The 23,873-nt window shown below is 41.4% G+C and overlaps 1 protein-coding gene across 3 annotated transcripts in view; it reads right to left on the bottom strand.

The window, feature by feature from the left end:
• Positions 1–2,506: 2,506 nt before the first annotated feature.
• LOC134220658 (major royal jelly protein 1) overlaps positions 2,507–23,873 on the bottom strand; it is a 248,982-nt gene continuing 227,615 nt past the window's right edge. For all 3 annotated transcript variants that reach the window (XM_062699776.1, XM_062699763.1, XM_062699768.1), the window contains exons 2-5: positions 4,238–4,897; positions 3,993–4,179; positions 3,738–3,932; positions 2,507–3,674 (exon numbers count right to left, since the gene is read on the bottom strand). In XM_062699776.1, coding sequence (XP_062555760.1) covers positions 3,068–3,674; positions 3,738–3,932; positions 3,993–4,179; positions 4,238–4,874 — 1,626 coding nt within the window. In that variant the 5' untranslated portion in view covers positions 4,875–4,897 and the 3' untranslated portion in view covers positions 2,507–3,067. The remainder of the gene's footprint in view (positions 3,675–3,737; positions 3,933–3,992; positions 4,180–4,237; positions 4,898–23,873) is intronic.

A 23,873-nucleotide genomic window follows, 5' to 3' on the forward strand; every position in this document is an offset into this window, starting at 1 on the left:
AAAAAATACCTTCAACAATACGCGAAAAATACAATCCATGGTGAAAAATTCACGGAAAATACAATTAGCGATGAATTTAATACACCACAATACAAAAATACTTTAATACGTCGAAAAATACGGAAATACAAAATAATTCCTCAATACGCCTTTTCAATTCAGGCAGATGAATCGTAAATACATAAGTTGACAGCCCCTCGGTACCGATACGGAAGGCTGTGTTGGGAGTAGGTGCTGCGAATGGCCATATTCTTGGAGGCAGCGAAATCAATTAGTCGTAGGCCGTTTTCGTTCGTCATCAGGTGGGCGCTGAACTTCCCAATAGTCGGTCTTAACTCCTCCTCTCGACCAACCTGAGCGTTCAAATCTCCTATGATGATTTTGATTCATCAGGGCTTCCTGAGTGTGCGTGGTAGATTATGCTGGTGTTGAAGAACCGGCCTTTGGTCCTCAACCTGCACATTCTCTCATTGATCGGCCACCATCCGATCACGCGCCTTTGCATATAGCCAATCACTATGAAAGCTCTTCCCTGCTCGTGTTTGTTGCTGCAGCTCTGGTAGATGGTACAATTAACTCTGAACGTTCGCACAATTGATCCCTTCCAACAAACCTCCTGCAGCGCTACGATGCAGTATCCGTGTGCTCCCGATGAAGTTGAGAGATTTGCAGTTCCACGAACCGAGTTTTCAATCGCAGTGGTCTTCGCCGATTGTTCCGGTCCGTAGTTTCACTTAGAGTCACTCGCTGGCACTCGGACGATGATCAGCCGCCCATAGCATGGAAAACAAACGCTGTTGTGAGCCGCTTCTAACATGGAGAACAGACGCTCCGGGGAGAGGCAAACCCCCCGTCCCCTGTCGACCATACGACTATAGTTCCTACCGGGGTTCATTAGCCGATGCTCCCTAAGGTTGCTCGTATCCCGGTCAGCGCCACGAGGAGGTAGGGATAGGAGTTGCTGGGTAAAAGGCTAAGGACCGCGATTGGGGTCTATTTTATTCCGTCAGGTACGTGAAGTAGCAATGGTACACTTTACCCAGCATTTGCACATGGAGATCCCTCCAGGGGCAACTGAATTCTACCAGTAGTTCGTACGAAAATTCATCTGGAGTGCCTCTGAGAATTTCCTCAGAAGATCTTTCACCAACTCTGTAGGATATACAGTCGACATGCACGACTGTATAAGCTATCACAAACTCCTCCGACGTTTCGAAAACTGCTGCAGATTTCATTTGAAAATTAATCCAGGAGTTTATCTGGGAGTTTCGCCAGAAGTTCCACTGGAAATTCCTGCAGTAGTTCCTCTGCGATTTCCACCTGCAGTTTCACTGGGTATTCACCTGGGAATTCATCCAGAAGTTCATTTGATCGTCCAGGAGTTTCCATGGGAATTCATCCATAAGTACCTCTGAGAATGGCTTCAGGTGTTCGGGTGAGAATTCCTCCAGTGGTTCCTCTGTGAAATCCTCCATGAGGTTTTTTGGACATTTGTCTAGTAGATTATCTGAGATCTCCAGCAGTTCCTATGGGAAGTATTTCAGGAGTTCCTCTCTCCAGGAGTTTTACTCTCGTGGGCTTCGTGGTCGTACGGTAGCGGCGTCAGTCGACTAAGCGCAGTTGCGTGCCATGGAGTGTTCGTTCGATTCCCGCCCTAGTAAGCAGGAAACTTTTCGTAAAGCGGAAAATTCGGTGCTACTTTTGGTCGAAGACGGTGATCCAGTCATTTCTCTGGGAATTCCTCTAGGTGTTCAAATTTTTCCAAGAGTTTCTCTGGGAATTCCTCTAGGTGTATGGCTGAGATTTTCTATCGGGGTTCACACAGAAGTTTCTCCGGAAATTTCTCTAGTAGATTCTTTGGAATTTCCAGCAGTCCCTCTGGAAATTCTTCCAAGAGTTCTTCTGAGAATTTCTCCACGAGTTTCTCTGGGAACTCCTGTAGGTGTTCCTTTGAGATTTTTTCCAAGATTTCTCGTGGGAAATCATCCTGAAGTTCCTCTGACAATTCGTTCAGGGGTTTTTCTGGGAATTCCTCCAGGCGTTCTTCAGAGAAATCCTCCAGGAGGTTTTCTGAGAATAGATTCAGAAGTTCACCTGGGAATTCCTAAAGAAATATCTCTTAAAATTAAGAAATATCTTTTTAAAAATTTCTCTGAGAATTCTTTCGAGAGTTCCTCTGGGTAATCTTCCAGGAGTTCCCCTGAGAGTTCAAGCAGGAGTTTTTAGGATATAGGGTGGAGTGCTAATCTTCTTCGGCCATTTGTAGTACAAAGACTTTGAAAGTGGAAAATGAAGTAAAAGGCGATTTAAAGATGACGTTCACTAATTTTCGAGATTCTCTCCCCTCCCCCTCTGTCACGCTTTATTGTATGCCGCCCTTATACCCGCTCCCCCTAAAACCTGTGACGTCATTTTTGAACGAGAAAGATCAGTTTTTAGTAAAAGTTGTTGACGTTTGGCAGTAACTTCTAGGAATGTCATCAATTTCAGAGAAATTAACTTAGAATTCTCATTTAGATAATTTATTTATTTTGATTCATTATATACACTGATCTAAAATTGTCATTTTGTTGTCGAGTTGATATAATTTACTACACATTTGCTGGCGACCTCTGCCATGACCCAACCTGAATCATTTGAGTTGTTTGAATTTTCGAATAGCGCACAAAAGTATGCGAAATTCAATCAAATCTTGCACAAAGGCAAGAAACTCAAGATGGAAGTTTCATTTGGGGCGCCGTTAGTAACAAACAAAAACGGAGAGCTGGTGAAAATGCATTGAGCTATGGCTTTACAAAAGATGTTGAAAACTATCATAGGGTTTGAGAAGAGTGTCCCTAGTTCTACAGAGTATTTCGTGAGACATTTACTACATTTACTTAACTCTCGATCAATGATTAAAAGGTCGTCCGTGATGATATGATAAATGAGTTTCCGGTGGTACTGAATAGAGAATTGAACACAATAAGGTCGAATAAGAATTGTGATACTATTTACATTTGCAATTGAGAGGTTCGACGTGAGCCCAATTTTGAACGCGTAGTACTGGGATACGCCCGTTTTGCGTTTACGGCGTCGCCGTCAGATTGGCTCGTAAGCTCTTCGCGTACCGAAGACCGTTGAAGTCATTGAAGTGGTGGTTGATTTTTGGGAAAAAGATTTCACCGTTGAGACCGTACTGCGGTCGCGGCTGGGTGGCTGGGAAGGGCTTCTCGCCACTGTTCAGGATGAAGAAAGGATTGGTCTTGGTTTTGTCGATCACCGGAACCGGTTCATAGACATAGGGCTGCTTATTGTTGACGTAGTAGTTTTGAATGAAGGCATAGGTCTTAGGATTGGTGGACTTATGTGTGGGATACTTGGGGAATGGGATAGTGGCCATCGGTGGCAATGGTTTGAAGGGGTTGGCGGCGGACGGATTAACGGCAGGTAAACTGTAGAAAGCGGAGTTGGTTTCAACGGTTGGTCCGAATCCAGACGGCGCAACAGTGGGTAGACCGGATGAGACAACGCCGTCGATGCGAAGAATACGAGTGTTGAACTCGTTAGCGTCGACATTCTTGAGGAAGAACCTATGGAACTTGGAGGTCAGAATATAAATAGCAGATCCGTCGCGGGCTGGTGTTCGGATGTCGGCTGTGAACTGCAGGCGCTCCTGGTCTTGCGCAACGATCCTACATAAATGGATGTAATATTAGCTGCTTTTTTGACGTGTTGATCCGAGGCTTAATACTTACTGATGCTCATTGGTACGGGGATTCCATGACGCAACGGCAGTTTCCGTAAACGGTGAATAGAAGATGGTACCTCCATGTGGTGGCACGGCCAGAGCAATTCCTTGTGATGATTTGCGACCAACCAGTTTGACAGGGAGCTCCTTTCCGAAAGGCAGTGGTCCAGCTCTAAGAGCCGCTGTAGTCACCGAGAATAATCTTGAAAGAGCAGTAAACGGTTATTTGGAAATCTAGAGTTCATGATTTGACGCAACGAACCTGTCAGTAGCTAGAGGCTGGAAGTAAACAATTCCGGATTCCTGATCAAATGCAATACCAACAACACCATCCATAAGAGTGAAACGGTGTTCCAAGATGGTCGATTCAGCAAAATCTGGATCGGGGTACATAGCGGGATGGCTTACACGCCACGTCAGATCCTTCTCACTGTCATAGACTACGATACCTGAGAACAATTTTCAAACGTAAGTTATTGACAAAAGGCCACTATAATGTTAGCCAACCTGGAGCGACGGTGTCCGTAATGTAGACAAATACGTCGTCGCAGTTATTTTCCGGTCTAGATGTGGATTCGTCCACAATGATGTTGGTATAAAGTGATTCACGTCGGACAACTTCGGTGGGGAAGTCGATTCTCCGTACAACCTGGTCGGTGTGTAAATCGTAAACCAATATTTTCGGAGGACAGGTCACTTCGAAGTCTTCCAAGGATCGTGAAACGCCAGCATCCAAGGCCCACAATCGATTGCACGAATCGATTCGGATTCGATAAACCGATACCAGTCCGATTTCGGAGCAGTTGTACTGCTTGGTGCCAGCCGTGTGATGATGCCATTCTGGATAGGCTTGCAACTGCGGCGAATCACCCTGGGTTCCACGTGGAATCGACGATAGCGTGGCCGGTACTCCACTGAACAATCGTGGCGTTGCTATGAAGATCCTGTCGTAACCGACTTCAATACCGGTGGCGACGATGTTCTCAGGGTTGTAAAAATCCTTATTGGTGGACGGGTAATCCCAGGGGAAGTTGTACGACAGAAAGCTCCACTGCTTTACCGTCTCCATTTTGGGGGCATAGTCTAGTGCGTAAGCCAGCCAAAAGCTGGCCAGTGCCACAAGGCACGTCAGTTTTCCGTACATTGTGGCGGACGGTGCCTTTGAGTCTACGGATACAAGAACATAAGAGATGTGATGATAATTTGATCGATCAAATCTATGTTGAACTTAAAGTTAGGATATTCTCAAATAATGGAATATGAATTGGGTAGATAAGCGATGAATACGACGAAAAATGTTGAAAATTCATTTAGGGTGTTTGTTGGAGCCACTCTTTTTTTCAATACTTTATTAGAGTGATTTTTCAGTCTTTTACAAAGTTCATCACTTAATATCAGAACTTCTCTTTGGCACTAACCATCTGCTAGTGTGAGATTAACCAATCCGATCTATATTCGGATAGGCCTTTTTTGATCTCTCAATAATGTAATTTCCATATATCACTATAAGCAATCCAGTATCAAATCAGTTTGGTAATAAATCGTTGAACAGTACACGTCGCTCTGTACTTCAGTTATTCCTATCGCGAAATCTATCGTTTCGTAGTCATTGCAAGTTACGTGCAGGTATTATTCAGTGCAGTGAAAGAACTCTACCACTAAATTCGGTCCTCCCACCTTCGCCGCGGTTACATTTTAGTCCTTCGAGTCGGATAAACCGTTTAGTGTAAAAAAAAAACGGTGTTGTGCGACCATTCGATTCGCGGTTCTGCGTACGATCGAATAGTTAACTGTAGTGTGGGACATAGACTGAATAGTCGCGAGTGATCGTCGCGAGACAATAACGATAATAATATCAATCGCGATAATCTCGATATTGTCGGATCGAGTGACTACGATCGCAGATTCGCTGTCTTGGTCTGTGGCGCAACGTGGGATATAAGCAAAGAGCAGAAGCTCTGTGTTGGCGGACCGAAATGTAGCGGAAGTGGACAAGGCACGACTAACGAAAATAGACGCGAAGTTTTCGCCGAACTAAACTCGGGTTTCTCACGAAAATATAAAAATAAAGATTAGGCGATGCACAAAAATGTCTGCTCTTTCTTCTTTATTTGAAAAACTGAAGTCAAACAACAATGACATTATTGCTTATGTATATGACAGGACCGCTTCCTGTTCTTGGAAATATTTGATACATGTTGATTTACTTGAAAAATAGTGTTGTTCTTTTCCAGGGTTGAATTCAGTTCCCTGATAACCATAGACATCCTCCCGGCCTTGAGGCGGATGCTTCAATTAGTAGGAAGAATCACCAGCTTATGGATTGGCCGTTTTTAGATAGTTTGGCCTCTCTTCAAATCTACGTTACGAACGATGCCGTTACGATCCGGATGAGTTGCTATAACCCGAGCAAGCTCCCAGCAAGCAGGTGGTGTGTTCTCATTTTTCACTAGCACAAGGTCGCCGATCTTCAGATTGTCCTCAATCTTGTGCCATTTCGTTCGAGGTTGAAGCGTTGAAATGTACTTGAGTTTGGACATGCTTCAATTTGGCTCAAAACAATAGCTCCTCAAAATTCAATATGTTGGTTCCCAGTACAACTCGAAAGTGCTTCTTCATGCTTTTGACTGCTCCTTCCCAAATACCGCCCATGTGGGGGCAGACGGTGTGATGGAACTCCACTGTATTCCCAAGCAACTTAGGAATTGGCCGACTTCGGAATTAAATGTAGCAGATACCAGAAGTTCCTTAAGCTGGCGATCGGCGCCAACAAAATTAGTTCCGTTATCGGACCAAATTTGACCAGGAAGTCCACGACGAGCGCAAAAACGTTTCAACGCTGCTATGAAAGTGTTGGCCGACATATCTGTAACTGCCTCTAAATGTACGGCTTTGGTTGCTAGGCAAACAAACACTGCGATATAGCCTTTAACAGTTTTCACGGATCGTAGTAGATTAGTAGACTGGCTTGTGACAGATCCGGCTTAGTCAACTCTAACATTTTCAAAGCACCTGCTCATTCCTTCACGCAGAAAAAACTCTGTTAAAAACAACAATTATTCACATAAATTCAAAAAGACTTTCGCATTGTTTTGGCGGTAACAAGAATTATTGTTGTTTCAACAATCCAATATTGTTGTTTTTATAGAAGCTTGGAAAGCGTGAGCTTAAAAGAGCTTTTCGGAAAGTTTCGTTGAACTACAATAATATTTTTGATTCAACAAGAGATTTATGTTGAATTCAAACATCGCCATTGTTGAATTGATGGGTTTTTCTTTTTGAATTATTTTATTCAATTTGATTAGGGTAACGGTACCAATAGTGGAGGTATTAGTAGATCCACAACAGAAAATATTTTTTAAAAATTGGTAGTTATGGGAAATTTACTGCTTTAATATCTTAGTCAATAGATAAACTAATAAATTTGCTAACAAAAGTGAGATAGATGCCATTTAACATCAACAATTACCAAATATTGCTTGCACCACTATGGGTACACTGTTCCTTTAGTGGCGGTAAAAAATAATTTTGGTTCCTATAGTGGTGCTATCCATTGGTTTCTTATGAGACTCACCACTATTGGTACAGTTGCACCACTATAGGTGCAAGGGAGTCAATTTTGTTAAGCAAAATCATTGTTTTCAATAGTTTTTCAAGCGAAATCTTAAGATTAGTTGCATTTAACATGATATTTAAAGCACGACGCATCAACTGAAACCATCGTATAGTGTATAATTATGATAAATCTCATTAAAACCCCACTACCTCCACTATTGGTGCTACCTCCACTAAGGGTACGGTTACCCTATATATTTTCAATTTTATTGTCTTTATGCTTAATGTATTTATTATTTTCAACAATTTTGGGAGTATAAAGAACGGTACAGCCCACATTTTTATTTTAACTTCCGCCTGCGTTCCGTGGTAGAGATGAAATTAGTTCTGATCTGAAAGCAAACTTTTTTTGTTATTGCAAATTGGAATGAAAACGAAATAATTTGCTTACCGATTTAGAAGCGTACTTATCATGCAACGTATCACTATATGTTCAATTTAGTGCTTCAGGCCTCCAGGTACATAATGCGGATTTTATTGAACCAGCAGAACTATAAATTTCCTCAGAGTGTTGACAGAGTTTTATGTCCTGTAACAATCAAAAGATGATTAAAACAATATTTCTAATTAAAGCCAAAAATGCAAAACACTTACCTTGATGAATGACAAATATTAATGTAACAATCGTTGGTATATATTATATATATATTATCAAAACATTTTTGAAAACCCTTGATGAAAACCAGGATTTCAAAACTTTCACAACTGTTTACACTAAAATCTAGCCGAACACTTCAAAATTCCTAATTATTTTTGAAGAACAATTAACAGGTAATTAACGTACACATATATTAAGTAAGCACTTATGGGGGGAGGGAGGTTCGGTCGTTTTCTTACGCACTATATAAATAAAAAATCATTCGTATGAAAAAAATCTTACATGTGGGAGGGGAGTCGAAAATCCCAGAAAAATTGCTTACGTAATAAGTGTACGACCCCGATGGAATATTTGAAATAATTTTAAAAATTACAAACAGAGATTTTTTGAAAATCATTTATTAGGCGGGAATAATTAATAGACATTAAAAGTAGTACCATATCCGGAATTATCTCAAGAAAAAGTTGTTTAATATATGTATATTGTATAATGTCGATAATCAAAATTCTAACATCAAGCTGTAAATTATTCTTGAATAAATATAATTTTGAAAATCCAAACCTATTTTTTAAAGCTACACCTCGCTGTGAAATATTTTTCATGATTCTCCTTTTTCTATTAATGACAAAATTCATTCTTCTCCTAGCGTATGGCATTGCATTTATCGAGCAGCATTTGCTAAGTTAAGCGAAAACATTTATCAAACATCTGATTAATAATTAATAATGCTGATTAAGCTATTTAGCGACATATTGGAATCCCTGTAAATTTGTTGTAGAGAACAAAGAGGAAGTGCCTCAAGTCAGCAATGTCCTAGTTGGGAAAAAAAAGTATTACATTACATTACACGTGTTATAACTACCATTTATTATATTAATGCTACGTTTCGACAGGGTGAGGAATTCAGCAACTCAATCGACTTGCTGAAGGTTGAACATGCTAAAATTTAATTTCGTTCGAGTGAGTGGAATGAAATTTTGTAAACGTACAATTTGGATTCAAATCAAGCAATTTTTTGCTCAAATCACTTCCCTTGTCAAAACGTAAACACCAAAACAATTTTATACTTCGTCAGCTAACAGCGGTTTGACATAAAAGTGCGTGGCATTTATCATACGGCATTCGCAAAGTAGACATGGTGTATTCAATGAACAACAAGTTCAACTTCATATTCACCTAATCATTTTGATAATTAAATTTTGTTTACAAAATCATACTGGGGTTATTTTCAAATGTATAAACAATTTCTTTCAAGCTTTTTTCAAAAAGCTCGTTTCAGAAGTATTGTAGAAATAATAATACTTCGTCATTGATATTATCTCAACTAACCTTATTGAAACAATAAGCTTTGTCATACTTTCTATAAAATGTAACGATTTAAAAACAACAATCAAAATTTTTGGTTCAATGTAACCAGTTTTCTGTCCGTGTTGTCGTGTTTCTGGACGAGCCGGACGTATTTTACTCCCGTGTCTCATCACGTGACGCGCTTTATACCGCTAGAGTTTTTTTTCCCCCGTTTAGTATTCGGCGGGTTGTTTTTATATCGTTAAGTTGCCTACGCGAGTGTAAAGCTAGTTACAAGGTGATTTATCCAGCCGACTAGTTAAGGAAGCGAGCTGTTCTAGCGATGCTATTGCAGTCTCGTTAGTTTGTTTTTTTTTCATCAAGTGCTGCGACGACGATCAGTATCAATCAGCATCAGGTCGTCATCGACAAAGCTACCTACTCGGGTAGGCAGCAAACAGGCTAAGTAAAAGATTGTATCCCATTGTCTCTTTGCATTCGTTTAACTATCATCCACGCACCAGTGGTGAAGCTTTTGTGTGCTCTGCCTGTCGTTAGGCAAGGGTGGCACCGTTGCATTAGAGTGGGACGAAACGCAAAAAAGGTTGCCTGAATTATTTTTAAAAACTTTGAATTTTCTTTTCTTTTTTTGTGTGTGTGTTTGTTTTGTTATTATTATAATTAAAACCTATTAGTATTATTTTTTTCTCTTCTATTTTTTTTGGGGGATTTTGTATTACAATTCATGGATGAAGAAAACGGAGGCGAGACGCCTCCCAAAGACAATGTCGTTCGCACGCGATTCTACCAGGCTTCTTCGCCTGGGCCTTGGGTTGTTTACTTTCGGCAGAAAGTGAAAAGTATTGATTTCCTAGGAATCAAACGTGATTTGACGCGTCGTTTTCCGAAAACTGATTTTCATCAAATCAATCGGAACAAACTACGTGTAACCGCACCTACATACCAGGATGCAAATGCTATCGCAAAAGACCAGAACTATAATGTGGAATATTTGGTTTATGTGCCCTCGCGGGAGGTCGAGATTGAAGGCGTAATTAACGCAGCGAGCCTGACTTGCAAGGATGTGCTTGCAGGAAAAGGCCGTTTAAAGAATGCCCTGCAATCTACCGTGGATATTCTGGACTGCAAGGAATTGCATTCAGCAGCCATGGTAGATGGTAAAAAGTATATTCGAAGTCAGGTTCGCTACGGGTAACGTTTGCCGGTTCGATACTCCCAAAATATGTAGATATCGAAAATATGTTGTTTCCGGTGCGTCTTTTTGTACCCAGAGTTTTCAATTGTACCAACTGCAAACAGTTGGGGCACACTGCCGAGTTTTGCGACAACAAGCCCCGTTGTGGCAAATGTTTTGAAAGGCATAGGGAGAGTCCTGCCAACAACAAGTTACAAAGTGCGCTTATTGTGGCATGGACCCTCCCCATGGTTCTAAGAATGTCCGGTGTACAAAAGCGCACCCAAAAAGTTAAGCGTTCATTAGTACAGCGCTCTAAGCAGTCGTATGCAGAAATGGTGAAGTCGCAAGACACATCCGCAACTGCCAACGCAACGGCTGCTATTTCAGCTGCCGTTCAAGTAAGTGATTTTTATTATGTCATTTCCATAGACGAATCGGACTCTGACGTAGCCGATATGGATGATTCTGCGGAGGTACACGTACCCGAAAAGAGGAAGAAACTGTCTTCCCGGGATTGCGCCGTAAGAAAACAAAAATCATCCTAGAAGCTTGCCGAAATCTGATGGTAATGGGGGATTATTTAAAATTCCGAAGCAGCCTGTCTATACTGCTCCTTTTGACCCATGTTGCAGTAAGACATTCCCGCCATTGCCTAAAACTGATGTTACAAAGAAACATCAGGCAAGGAATATCTCTGAGCAGAAAACTGCTACTCGCACTTCTAAGAAAAGAATCTCGTCCAAGCGAGGATTGATATCCTTTAAGGATCTTGTGGATCGTATTTTGAACTTGTTCAATATTCCGAATTCATTGAGGCCAATCATTGACCTCTTTATTCCAACAGTTGAAAGTTATCTGAAGCAATTGACTGTTTCATGGCCCTTCTAGCAGGACTTGTATCTTTCGATGGATAATACGGCCATACAAGATACAATCACTGTGCTGCAGTGGAACTGTCATAGTCTGAAACATAAATTGGACGTGTTTAAGTTTTTAATTCGCAACTCCGATTGCGATATATTTGCACTCTGTGAAACATGGCTTTCTTCTGAAGATGAAATCAACTTCCACGATTTTAACATTATTCGCCAAGATCGGAATGATCATTATGGTGGCGTTCTTTTGGGAATCAAAAATGTCACACTTTCTACAAAATTCCCATTCCGACTGTTAATGGTTTAGAAATCGTAGCTTGCCAAGTAAATGTAAAGAATAAAGACCTTTGCATAGCTTCAGCGTATATTCCCCCAAATGCCTCACTTAATCGTCGGCATCTTTGGAGCGCAGTCTCTCTTTTATCATCCCCAGTTTTAATACTGGGTGATATGAATGCACATGGTATTGCATGGGGCGAAACTAGAGACGATAACAGAGCGCCTATTTTCTATGATTTGTGCGACGATTTCAACTTGAATATTTTGAACACAGGCGAAGTAACTCGAATAGGACCTCAAGGTCAGGAAAGTCGAATAGATCTGTCTTTATGCTCTAATTCACTATCATTAGATTCCACGTGGAAGGTAATCCAAGATCCCCATGGTAGTGACCACATGCCGATAGTCACCACAATCAAAAGCGGCTATCAACGATCAATGCCAGTTAATGTTCCTTTCGACCTCACGAAAAACATTGACTGGCAAAATTCATCGGCGGTAAACATTGGTATTGAATCAACTGATATTCTTCCTCCACTGGATGAGTATCGATTCCTTACCGAATTGATTCATAAAGCGCACTAGAAGCTCAGAAACGACGCGTTCCAAGTACATCTGTCATAAGAAGACCAGCCACTCCTGGATGGGATGATGAATGTACTAAGTTGTATTCCGAGAAATCTGATGCCTTCAAGGCTTTCCGTAAACACGGAAGGTCTGAGCTTTTCGAAGAGTATTTGAGGCTTGAAAGAAAGGCTAAAAAACGTAGCTACTGGCGACGTTTTGTCGAGGGACTATCACGAGAAACCTCAATGACAACACTTTGGAAAACGGCCCGCAACATGCGGAACCGCATTTCCACCAACGAGAGTGAAGAATACTCCAATCGATGGATATTCAACTTCGCAAAAAAGGTCTGTCCAGATTCCGTACCAGCTGAACCGCTATTTCGAGAATCTACGCTTGATCCCGGTTCTTTGGGTGGACCATTCTCAATGCTGGAACTTTCTATGTCTCTTCTTTCATCAAACAATTCTTCTCCGGGATGCGATAATATCAAATTCAATCTTCTAAAAAACCTCCCAGATATCGCTAAAGACGATTACTTGACCTGTACAACTGTTTCATGGAGTACAACATCGTACCACCAGAATGGCGCCAGGTCAAAGTAATAGCTATTCAAAAGCCTGGGAAACCAGCGTCTAATCACAATTCATACCGACCGATTGCCATGCTATCATGCATGAGAAAATTATTGGAGAAAATGATCCTTTCAAGAATTGACCATTGGGTCGAGCAAAATGCATTACTGTCAAATACTCAATTCGGGTTTCGAAAAGGTAAAGGAACAAATGACTGTCTAGCGTTGCTCTCTTCAGATATACAGCTGGCCTATGCGCACAAGGAGCAACTGGCTTCAGTTTTCTTGGATATTAAGGGCGCTTTTGATTCTGTTTCCATAGAAGTACTGTCGGAAAATCTGCACAGTAGTGGATTACCCGTTATTTTGAATAATTTCTTGTACAATTTGTTGTCAGTAAAACACATGAACTTTACTCTCGGCACTCTGACAACTTCCAGAAATAGCTACATGGGCCTTCCCAAGGTTCATGTTTAAGTCCCTTGCTTTACAATTTCTATGTTAAAGATATTGACAATTGTTTGGAAGGACAATGCACGCTTAGACAACTTGCAGATTATGCCGTGATCTCCCTAAGAGGTTCATGTGCAGAAGTCCTGCAAAGACCATTGCAAAATTCCCTAAATAACCTGACTGTTTGGGCCAGACATTTAGGGATCGAGTTCTCTCCGCAAAAAACTCAATTGGTTGTGTTTACTAAGAAGCGGTACCCTGCTCAACTGAAACTAAAGCTGTTGAAAGATGACATAAACCAATCTTTATCTTCTAAATACCTTGGGGTCTGGTTTGATTCTAAGTGTACCTGGAAGACCCATATTGATTATTTGTTAGAGAAATGCCGAAAAAGGATCCATTTTCTCCGTTCTATCTCCGGAACATGGTGGGGCGCTCACCCGGAAGACCTCATCAAACTATATGAAACGACTATTCTCTCTGTTCTAGAGTATGGCTCTTTCTGCTGCCTCTCAGCAGCTGAGAGCCACCTAATCAAATTGGACCGATTTCAATACCGTTGTTTGCGTATTGCCCTTGGCTGTATGCATTCAACGAATAACATGAGCCTCGAGGTGCTTGCTGGAGTCACTCCTATACCGCACCGTTACTGGGAGCTCTCACTTAGAATACTGATCAAATGTGGAACAAGTAACACACTTGTATTAGAAAACTTCGATAATATGCTTGAACTGATTCATCGTTCACGATACCTGCGAGTCTATCTCAACTACATATCGTCAGATCTCTGTCTTCCATGTTATAATCCACCTCGAGTTCAGTTCGTCAACGACAGTTACTCAATTGAATACGATCTGTCCATGAAACACGCTATTCAAGGAATACTAGATCATCTTCGACAAATATCTATCCCTTCCATTTTTTCTGAAAAATATGAACATGTCAATTGCAATAACAGATATTTCACTGATGGTTCTCGCATTAACGGATCCACTGGCTTCGGTGTTTTCAACGTAAATTCAACCACCTTCCGAAAACTTCAAGAACCGTGTTCGGTTTATGTTGCTGAGCTGGCAGCAATTAATTTCGCTTTGGGGATAATTTCCGATCAGCCCGTAGACCATTATTTCATCTTCTCGGATAGTCTTAGTTCTATCGAGGCACTCCGGTCGATGAAACCTGTTAAGCACGCATCTTACTTTCTTACAACTGTAAGAGAGCAGATGCGTGATTTGATCGAAAGATCATTCAAGATTACCTTTGTATGGGTCCCATCCCATTGCCTAATCTATGGCAATGAGAAGGCGGACTCGCTAGCAAAGATCCCCATGGTAGCACAGGAAGGTGAAGTTTATGATAGACAAATCTCGAACAACGAGTTTTCCCATTAGTCCGTCAGAGTACTCTTCAAAATTGGCAAATGATTTGGTCACACAATGAACTTGGACGGTGGCTCTTTTCCATAGTTCCTAAAGTTTCTGCGCGAGCGTGGTTCAGAGGTGAGGACTTAAGCCGAGGCTTCATTCGCACGATGTCGAGACTTATGTCCAATCACTATTCACTAAACGCACACCTCTATAGAATAAACCTGGTTGATAGCAACCTATGTAGGTGTGGAGCCGGTTACGATGACATCGATCACGTAGTTTGGTATTGCTCGGAAAACGACGCCTCCAGAGAGCAACTATTGGATACCCTTGTGGCCCGAGGTAAACAACCCTACAGGGAAGTAAGAGGTGTTTTGGGGGATCGCGATGTGGTTTATATGCAGGCCATCTATGCCTTTCTTTGCTCGTCTGACATAAAAGTCTAATTCCCCTATCTTTTTTTCTTTCTCGTTTTTTTTTGTCTTATTGTTCTGTGTAATACGAAGCTATGGCCATCCGGAAGATGCTCCCTGACGAACCACAACTCGAGCCCGACGCTACGCCATACCGTTATTGACGTCAAATACCCGGATGAGCAGCTGAAATACCTCAAACCTAAATCCCAACCTAGTCCGTCCTGAAATTACGCAATCTAACCTTGAGTCGCCACGAGTATCTTGGTCTATACCCTTTCCCCTTACTAACTGTTGATAATAAGATGATATCGATTGTAAATATCATAAAGTCTCGGCTCCGTTAAGTGTTATACACGCCTGAGCCTGTCAAATAAACACAATAGTTAAAAAAAAAAAAAAAAGCACCTGCTGCTAATGGTTCGAATCGAAGGCAGGCTTCCCATCAACTGGTTTGCTGTTTTAGGCCGATGACATACTCACGCGTTTGCGTGCGCACATGCGTCCAAGACAAAAGAATTTCTCTTGCTGATATTCTGCTTCACGAGTGGTTGGACGCGCTCCGCATCGCTCGACGCGTCAGTATGTCATCGCCCTTAGCTTTCCAACTCACACAGAGTACGCAAGTATTTAAAACAGAGCGCACCACAGCCTGGCATCCGATTACCCAATAGTGCTGATTCAGTGTGGCGATGAGCAGCGTCGGACCAGCATGCAGGTTTTACAGTACAACATTAATATCAGTAGCTTCGTGTAGCGGTGGATCTTCGGGAGAATTATGGGATGCTTCATCTGAAACGGTGGATTGTCCCATTGCAAATCATACAACCACAGTTTTTGGTATATGATTTTGATTCGCACAATTATTGGTCAAATCCAGCCTAATTGGATCAAACAGTCGTGCTGAGTCCGAGAGAAGTTGACGTTTAGTATATGGCCTGTCAATGTTGAATTTCAACTGGAATCTAAACGCGTCTTCAGACGTATACCACAGTATGCCCAATGCTTTCACTGACTACGTATCTTGATGTAGATGCACAGGAACTGACGCTCTTCTATCAACCTTCGCTTCTCCTTCCAATAGTCGAGAATCGCTTGCCGACCATTTTCGCAAATGGAACCCTGCTTCCGCAGTAATCCGAACAACATCCGTTTTTGTGGACACGATCTGCTGCGACTGGATACTGTGTACATGAATCACGTGCTGCTTGCCGCAATGCTTCTACTGCAAGGTAGGGCGCACAAGATGTTCCATACGTAACTGTCAGTAACCGGTAATGTTCAATCGGTTTGCCCGGTTCTGGTCGCCATACAATTCGCTGATAGTCGACGTCATCACGATGTATCCATATTTGCCGATACATTTTTTCAGCATCCGCCATGAAGGCAAACGCATAGCTACGAAAACGGGTGAGGATAATGGGAAGATCTTCAGTAACTTTCGGCCCGGTCAGTAGTTTTTCGTTCAATAAAATTCCAGCTGACGATTGACATGAACCGTCAAAAACAACTCGCAGTTTGGTGGTAACACTATCCTGCCTCATGATACCGTGATGTGGAAGATAAAAACTCTTCTCTGACGAAACGTTCACCTCGTCATCTCTAATCCGCTCCATGTGATCAAGGTCACGATACTCGGCCTTGAACTCACCTTAAATTCTTTTGAAATCTGGATTTCTTGCAAACTTCCTCTCCATTGCTTTCAGTCGCTGTATTGCCGCTGGTAAAGATTTCCCCAACGTTGGTTTGCTTTCGTCGAATGGTAGACGCACCGTAAATCCTCCGGTATCATCCCGATGATGCGTGGTGTCGAAAATGTTCACTGCTTGCTGCTCGTCTTGTGTTAACAGTTTCGGCTTGTTGATTTCCTCTACCTCCCGAACTTCCGTAGCACCTTGTCGATGTTCTTATCCCTGCTGAGACTAAAGCCCGTAGTCCACTCTTTGTCATAATGACAAATATTTGTCAAGCTGATCCGGACATCTATCAGACTGATTAGAAATCGACATGGATTTCAGGCAGACTTGACAAATGTTTGTCATCATAACAAACAGTGTACTGAGGGCTTAACGATAGCCGTATTGCAGTTCACCTCGTTGCTTTCGAAAACTTGGCCAGCGATGATTCAACCAAAACTTGATTCTATCGCCACGGGTAATCCCGAATCATCTCTAATCTTGCCGTCTTCCGAAATTGCCAGAACAACATCAGCTCCAAGAATTTTATCTATTCTTCCTGGTTCACCAAATTCTGGATCTGCTAGCTGCAATGAATCCAATTCCCAAGTAGCACACGCAACATCTTCCTAAAAGCACCTTGTTTCTATTCAGTTTCATTAAAGGCATTGGAAAAACATCATAGCACAAAAAAGTTGCATCAAGATGTCAAAAACGTTCGAATTGTGATCAATGTTTCATTAAAATTGCAATGCAGTACGTGTTTGACACTTGGAAACAAACAAACAAATAATACTGCACTTCATGTTGCAAATATGAAACAAAATCATTAAGTTGCATATTTTTCACCATGTAACTTCAATGCGTCTTTCAAAATTTAATTGTTTGTCTAAATTAAGTTGCAGATTGGTTGAATGTGTCTTCATGTTTAATTTAGCATCGTTCAACGTTTTGACAACTCACATTTTTTTTTCCTGTGATGGTGCAATCAGGTAACAGGAAACCCGACTACAAAACTTCATAATCGTATGGTTTTTATTGCGAGTCAACTTTTAGTTTTGTAGTTTAAATTTATGGATCGAGTCAACCGTTTAGGATTCAATTGCTGGTTTGGTGTAATCCACGGAAACTTGGACAGCACATAACCTTTGACGTATAGCACCATGTCGTAAGGGAAACGAGACGAAATCTGCAAGTCTACGACTCCTCTGGTGGTTTCCGATGAGCAGCTTCCAATCCCGGTGACAATTAAGTTAGCATTGCTTCGATGCAAACCAAGATTGGCCTGCGATCCACTGACAATCATCACACTCGTCGTTTTGCTTCACTCGTACTAGAGCAGTAGGTACTGCCGTAATCTGAAAAAGTGACGTACGCGCCATTTTACAACATACATGTATTCCATTTTTCTGTTAAAGAGTAAGAAGAGTAGTACTCGTTAACACCATTTTTGGAAAATGGCGTATACGTCACTTTGCCAGATTACGGCAGGGTAATAGTCCGATGACAACAGACGAACTGATGTTTTTGACGTTGGTCGAACATGATACCGCAGGATTAAATTCGACTGCTGCAGTAATCTTTTGATGTGGCGGTACCTCTGTTTCCGACTGCGGGATCGTTCCTTTGCAAAGCATTGAACGGTGGCGTTGTTTACAATTTGGTGTGCGGCATACGGATTTCGATGAGCAGTATTTGACGCAGTGGTTTGGTCGCAAACGTTGTTATAATTATCCTGTAAAAAATCTACTTCAAATGTAATTGCCGACATCACGTATAAAAATCTGGTAAGTTACAACGACAGATTTCCATCCATAATGTAGGCAATTAACTTTGTACTAGCTATTATAAACATAGATTCAAGTTATACTGGAGGTGATTACTTCCGCTTTTTTCCAATATCTACAAAAAATGTAGGCAATTATTTTGTGTAAATATACATAACTAATGTTGTTATAGTTTTGATATGAAATAAAACTGGCCGAAGACACACTTTTATCGAATTATCTAATTATAACACGTTGTTTTAAATAACAACCATCGATAGAATTGAGTTATAATTTTGTTATGCATTGCTGATCGGGCAAGCGCCTAATTCGACAGGAGTTTGAAAACGATTTCGTGCGGGTCCATGGGTTTCTTACTAGGGAACTTCGCAAGTCCATGACACCCCAACAAAAAATTGGTTCATGTTATTGGCTTACATGGTTTGTAGCCGACTGGATCCATCCACATTAAAGCAGTGGGAAACTCATCATAAATCGACAGAGGTTCCCAAGTACGAAGACATCATCCAGTTTCTTCGTAATCATCTCACGGTTCTGCAGTCGCTGACCTCGTCAAAATCACGCTCCCTCGATCCAACCAAACCGGAATCGTTCGGTCACAGAAATCCAACTAAATACAGTCCACACAGTATTATTTATTTATTTATCCAGACTAAGGCCCAAGTGGCCTGGGCGGTATACAAGAGTCTTCTCCATTCGGCTCGGTCCATGGCTACACGTCGCCACTACACCACGCAGTCAACGTAGGGGCCGCAAGTCATCTTCCACCTGATCGATCCATCTTGCCCGCTGCGCACCTCGCCTTCTTGTGCCCGTCGGATCGTTGTCGAAAACCATTTTCACCGGGTTACTGTCTGACATTCTGGCTACGTGCCCGGCCCACCGTAGTCGTCCGATTTGCGCGGTGTGAACGATGGATAGTTCTCCAAGCAACTCATATAACTCGTGGTTCATTCGTCTCCTCCACGTACCGTCCGCCATCTGCACCCCACCATAGATCGAAAACTCCAAGTGCGCGTTGGTCCTCCACGAGCATCGTCCAGGTCTCGTGTCCGTAGAGGACTACCGGTCTAATGAGCGTTTTGTAGATTGTCAGTTTGGTACGGCGGCGAACTCTATTCGATCGGAGCGTCTTGCGGAGTCCAAAGTACGTACGATTTCCAGCCACTATGCGTCTTCAAATTTCTCTGCTGGTATCATTTTCGGCAGTCACCAGTGAGCCCAAGTGCACAAATTCTTCTACCACCTCGATTTCGTCACCACCGATGCAAACTCGTGGTAGGTGGCTCACATTGTCTTCTCTTGAACCTCTTCTTATCATGTACTTCGTCTTCGACGTGTTGATGACTAGTCCGATCCGCTTAGCTTCCCTCTTCAGTCTGATGTAGGCTTCCTCCTCTTCAGTCTGATGTAGGCTTCCTCCATCTTCTCAAAGTTACGTGCCATAATATTCATGTCGTCGGCGAAGCCGGACGGACATGAATATTACAAACAAATAGCCGGACGGACTTATTGAAAATTTTACCACTCGTGTTAATCCCTGCTCTTCGTATTACCCCTTCCAAAGCGATGTTGAATAGCAGACACGAAAGACCATCACCTTGCCGTAACTCGAACTACGCACATCACCCGATCCATCGTCGCTTTGATCAACCGTGTCAGTTTATCCGGAAATCTGTGTTCGTGCATTAGCTGCCATAGTTGGTCCCGATCGATTGTATCATATGCGGCTTTGAAGTCGATGAATAGATGATGTGTGGGCACGTTGTATTCGCAGTATTTCTGCAATATTCGCGTTTTACCTAGCCACCCTATACCCGAGCAAAGTCGGTTAACAAAATAAGAGCAAATTGATATTAAGCTCTGCTGTTGAGATTATATTGAAAACAAAATTTGATGTCAATGGTTAGTTAATACAAATTGATATCGCAACATGTTTTCAATATGCATTCCTCAGTTATCATAATGATAGCAGCTTTACATCAAATTATGCTGTCTATTATCTAAAATGTGTTTTACGAAAATTAAAAGCAATCTGCAAACAAAATATGCTGTTGTTGTTATGAATGCTCATAAAAATAATCTAATTGAATACTCATTTTGATATCAAATTAAAAATCTTATGATATCAAATTTAGTAATCATGTTGATTTCATTGATAGCAAAATTTGTTTTCAGTATGATTTCACAGTGTAAAAATATGCTCTCATTTCTGCTGTGTTAACCGTTAATCCATACAAAACGAGATCAACTGGAGTAATCAAATAATTGACATCATGACAGCAAATTTTGATTTCAATTTGATTTCAAACTTTGCTCGGGTAACCAGAGACCGGCGGAGTGAAAAACTGTTGAAATGGCAACGTATGAAATTGAAAATGCATGATATCGTAAAAATAAAACTGGCAGCTCTTGAACTTTTTGCTTGCTTCTTATGGATGCAAGATGTAAACAAGTTGAATTGGAACAACTTTTGACGGTTCGATTGAAAACAAGATGGCGTCTTCGCTGATCTCTTAGTGTAGTATTTCTAGTTTTACCATACTGCTAAGAAAAGAAAATCTCAACTTCCGTTGAGTTGAGTTTTTCCTATAATCTTCCGTTGTCGAGTTATATCAATTTATTTGAAAAAACATGATTTTAGTAAAATTGGTGAAACTTGAGGTACACCTAATCCAATTAGGTAAAATTGCTCTAAATCAGCCAATTTAAGAGCTACAGAAAAACTTTTTTTGGCAAAATTGATTGGAATAAGCGAGCCGGTGTCAAGCGTGGTGTCATCATCATCAATAGACATAGCCCGCTGTCATCATTGAAACGCAGTAAATATGAAAAAAAATTATAGCCCGGGACATCCTGGCTACGATCTGGCGATGGGCTAAACAATAGGATGTCAATAGCCTGGGAATAAACTGCGCTACAACTTTGTAGAATATAACATGCCAGTATTCTGAGAAATAAAAAATATATTTTCTATTTTTTTTATATGATGGGTCACTCTATTTTTTGGTAGAACCATAATGATGGCCTTACTATTTCGAACAATTTTGTAGAATAACAGTTTTTTCTAAAAAATATAGTTTTGGCGCAAAATGCGTCTTTCCACGTAAATCTGTATCCTGGACCATAGTGCATTGAGCAACGTACTGTTCGACAAAGATTAGGACAAACATTGCAGTAAAAGTCCACCAAACAACCCATTTCGAAATTCTGCCGCTAAAAGGAGTAATATAGACAAATGAGTCAAACTCTGACTAAATGATCAAAACCATACTTGTATCCTACAACAAGTTTGACCTTGTTCTGCTGCTTAATTCGTTGAAGTATTTGCTAAAGACCGCATTTGAGATTCGTCCTCCAAATGCGCAGTAATTAGTCCAGACTGTCGCGTCCAGAATGGATAAAAAATATGCAGAAGTACGAATTGAATTACGCAACAAGCCTATACTTCAACTTGGTTCATGCGCTAATTATTGTTTACTGACAAAACAGACCCGCACTTTATTGGGGCATCGCGCGTTGGCGCCGGATCACCGCGCAGCCACTCGTCCATCAATTGCGGTTAGATGTGTAGCAAAATCGGTATAGAAACAGTATCTTTGGATCAAACACCATTGGGACATTGGGCGGCTTATTGTCCATCATTTAGGTCCTCATGCAAGAGTTTATGAACTGATTGATCCGAGCGACCGCGACCGCGACCGAGACCGACGCACCGCCGCCGAGCGGTTGCTCAAAAATAATCACACCCAAAGTGAAGATTTCATTACCTACATTGATCTTTCTTTACCACATCACGCGCTTGCAGTTGATGCAGTTGTCTTTAGACGGGTATACGTATTTATTTTCCACCGACTCTTACCCGATTGAGTAATATTGCAAAGATGAGCGCATTGCGTGTATTCGCAGCATGGGTCGGCAGCATAAAGAAAAATGTTTTATGGGTGATTAGGAATATCTTTTTGGAATGTACCAGTCGGGTTCATTTGTCTTAATTTGATACGGAAAATTATGGGATTATTTGCTTAATTTCGCGATGGCAATTTTGCAATGGCGTTGTTATTGGCTTCAAGATTCGGGCATATATTTTCATGAAGCAAAGAAAAGAACAACTGGTTTGTAGCTTTATTTGCAGAATTTCAAGACTTTTTGAATGATAAAAGTTATTTGATTTCTTGAAGCCGTTGATTTTGTTTTTGGCCCCTGTGTCCCGGGATTTCAAAAAATATTTCCCGGGATTCGGGAAATCCCGAAATTTAGCAAATCCCGGGATTTTTTATCCCGGGATGGACTCTCTAGTTTGCGTCAAGTGCACTGGTGTGCATGTACACACCACAGGGGAAGATGCCCCAAAACGCCGCCCCTCCCCTGATGCAAAACGCTTTTTGAGTTTTCCTTTATATTTACCGTGCTTGAGATGTTCAAAGCTAGACCTTATGTAGTTTAGACGAAAAAATGTCGAAATAATCAATAGGCAGGTAACAGCAGCCCCCGGAAATTTTCCACATTTTGATGAAACATTTTGGTTTGGAAATACGCCCTAGTGATACTAACCTACAATGTACTACGCGTCTCCACGTACTTTCCATACCAGAATTCTGATTCGCCGACACTTAGGATCTGTCCCAATTGGATAATTAAACTGAAAGTAAACTTAAAAGTGACATTTCAATAATTATCAAATAACCCTGCTCGCAGAGCAAGATTACTTTTGACAGATATCGAATCATTCTCCATCGATGTCCTGTTGGAATTGCTGGGTAGCACCAGCCATTCTTATAACGGGGTGATTTCTTAATTTTTGAACTGTCACTTTTAAGTTTAATTCTCCAAATGAGACAGACCCTTAGTGCTTTGTTGTCTAAAACCTACCAGTTGATTCAAAAGTATAAGCTAATGTCGCTTCAAATCGCCTGACCAACATCTAGTTTGCCAAAGTACCGGTACTTAAAACTTTCTGGTTTAAACTGGAATCCGTTGATTGAGTGTGTGCCAAACTCCTTTAGTACTCGCAAGGGCAAGGCAGGGGAAAATCTCGATTCCTACATTATTTCAAGATTGCATCAATCTCATACCATTGAAGCATGCATAAATTCCATCTAAATGGTAATGAATGGCTTCAAAAATTATTTGTTGAAACAGAAGGATCGCTTTCTATTCTCAACTCTTGCGTGATTAGTGTATGAGTATTGAGTGTGAACCCTTAGAATGAGTTAAAAAATTTCCCTTCCTCTTTCCGCGATACACTTTCTAGTAACGAGAGATCCTTTGAGCTGGGCGGGCTTACATCTGGCTGATTGGTGGGGTTTTGTGAATAATGTGCAGAGTCCCTCGTGGGTTGTAAATATAGACAAACTACGACATCAAACTATGAAAACTATTGATCTTGTATGCAAGTGGGGAGTATACTGCACATTGTGCAGGTGGGACTGATATAGTAGCTGGAATTGCATT

This window comes from Armigeres subalbatus, chromosome 1 (assembly GCF_024139115.2).
Source record: "Armigeres subalbatus isolate Guangzhou_Male chromosome 1, GZ_Asu_2, whole genome shotgun sequence".
Classification (NCBI taxonomy): Eukaryota; Metazoa; Arthropoda; class Insecta; order Diptera; family Culicidae; genus Armigeres; species Armigeres subalbatus.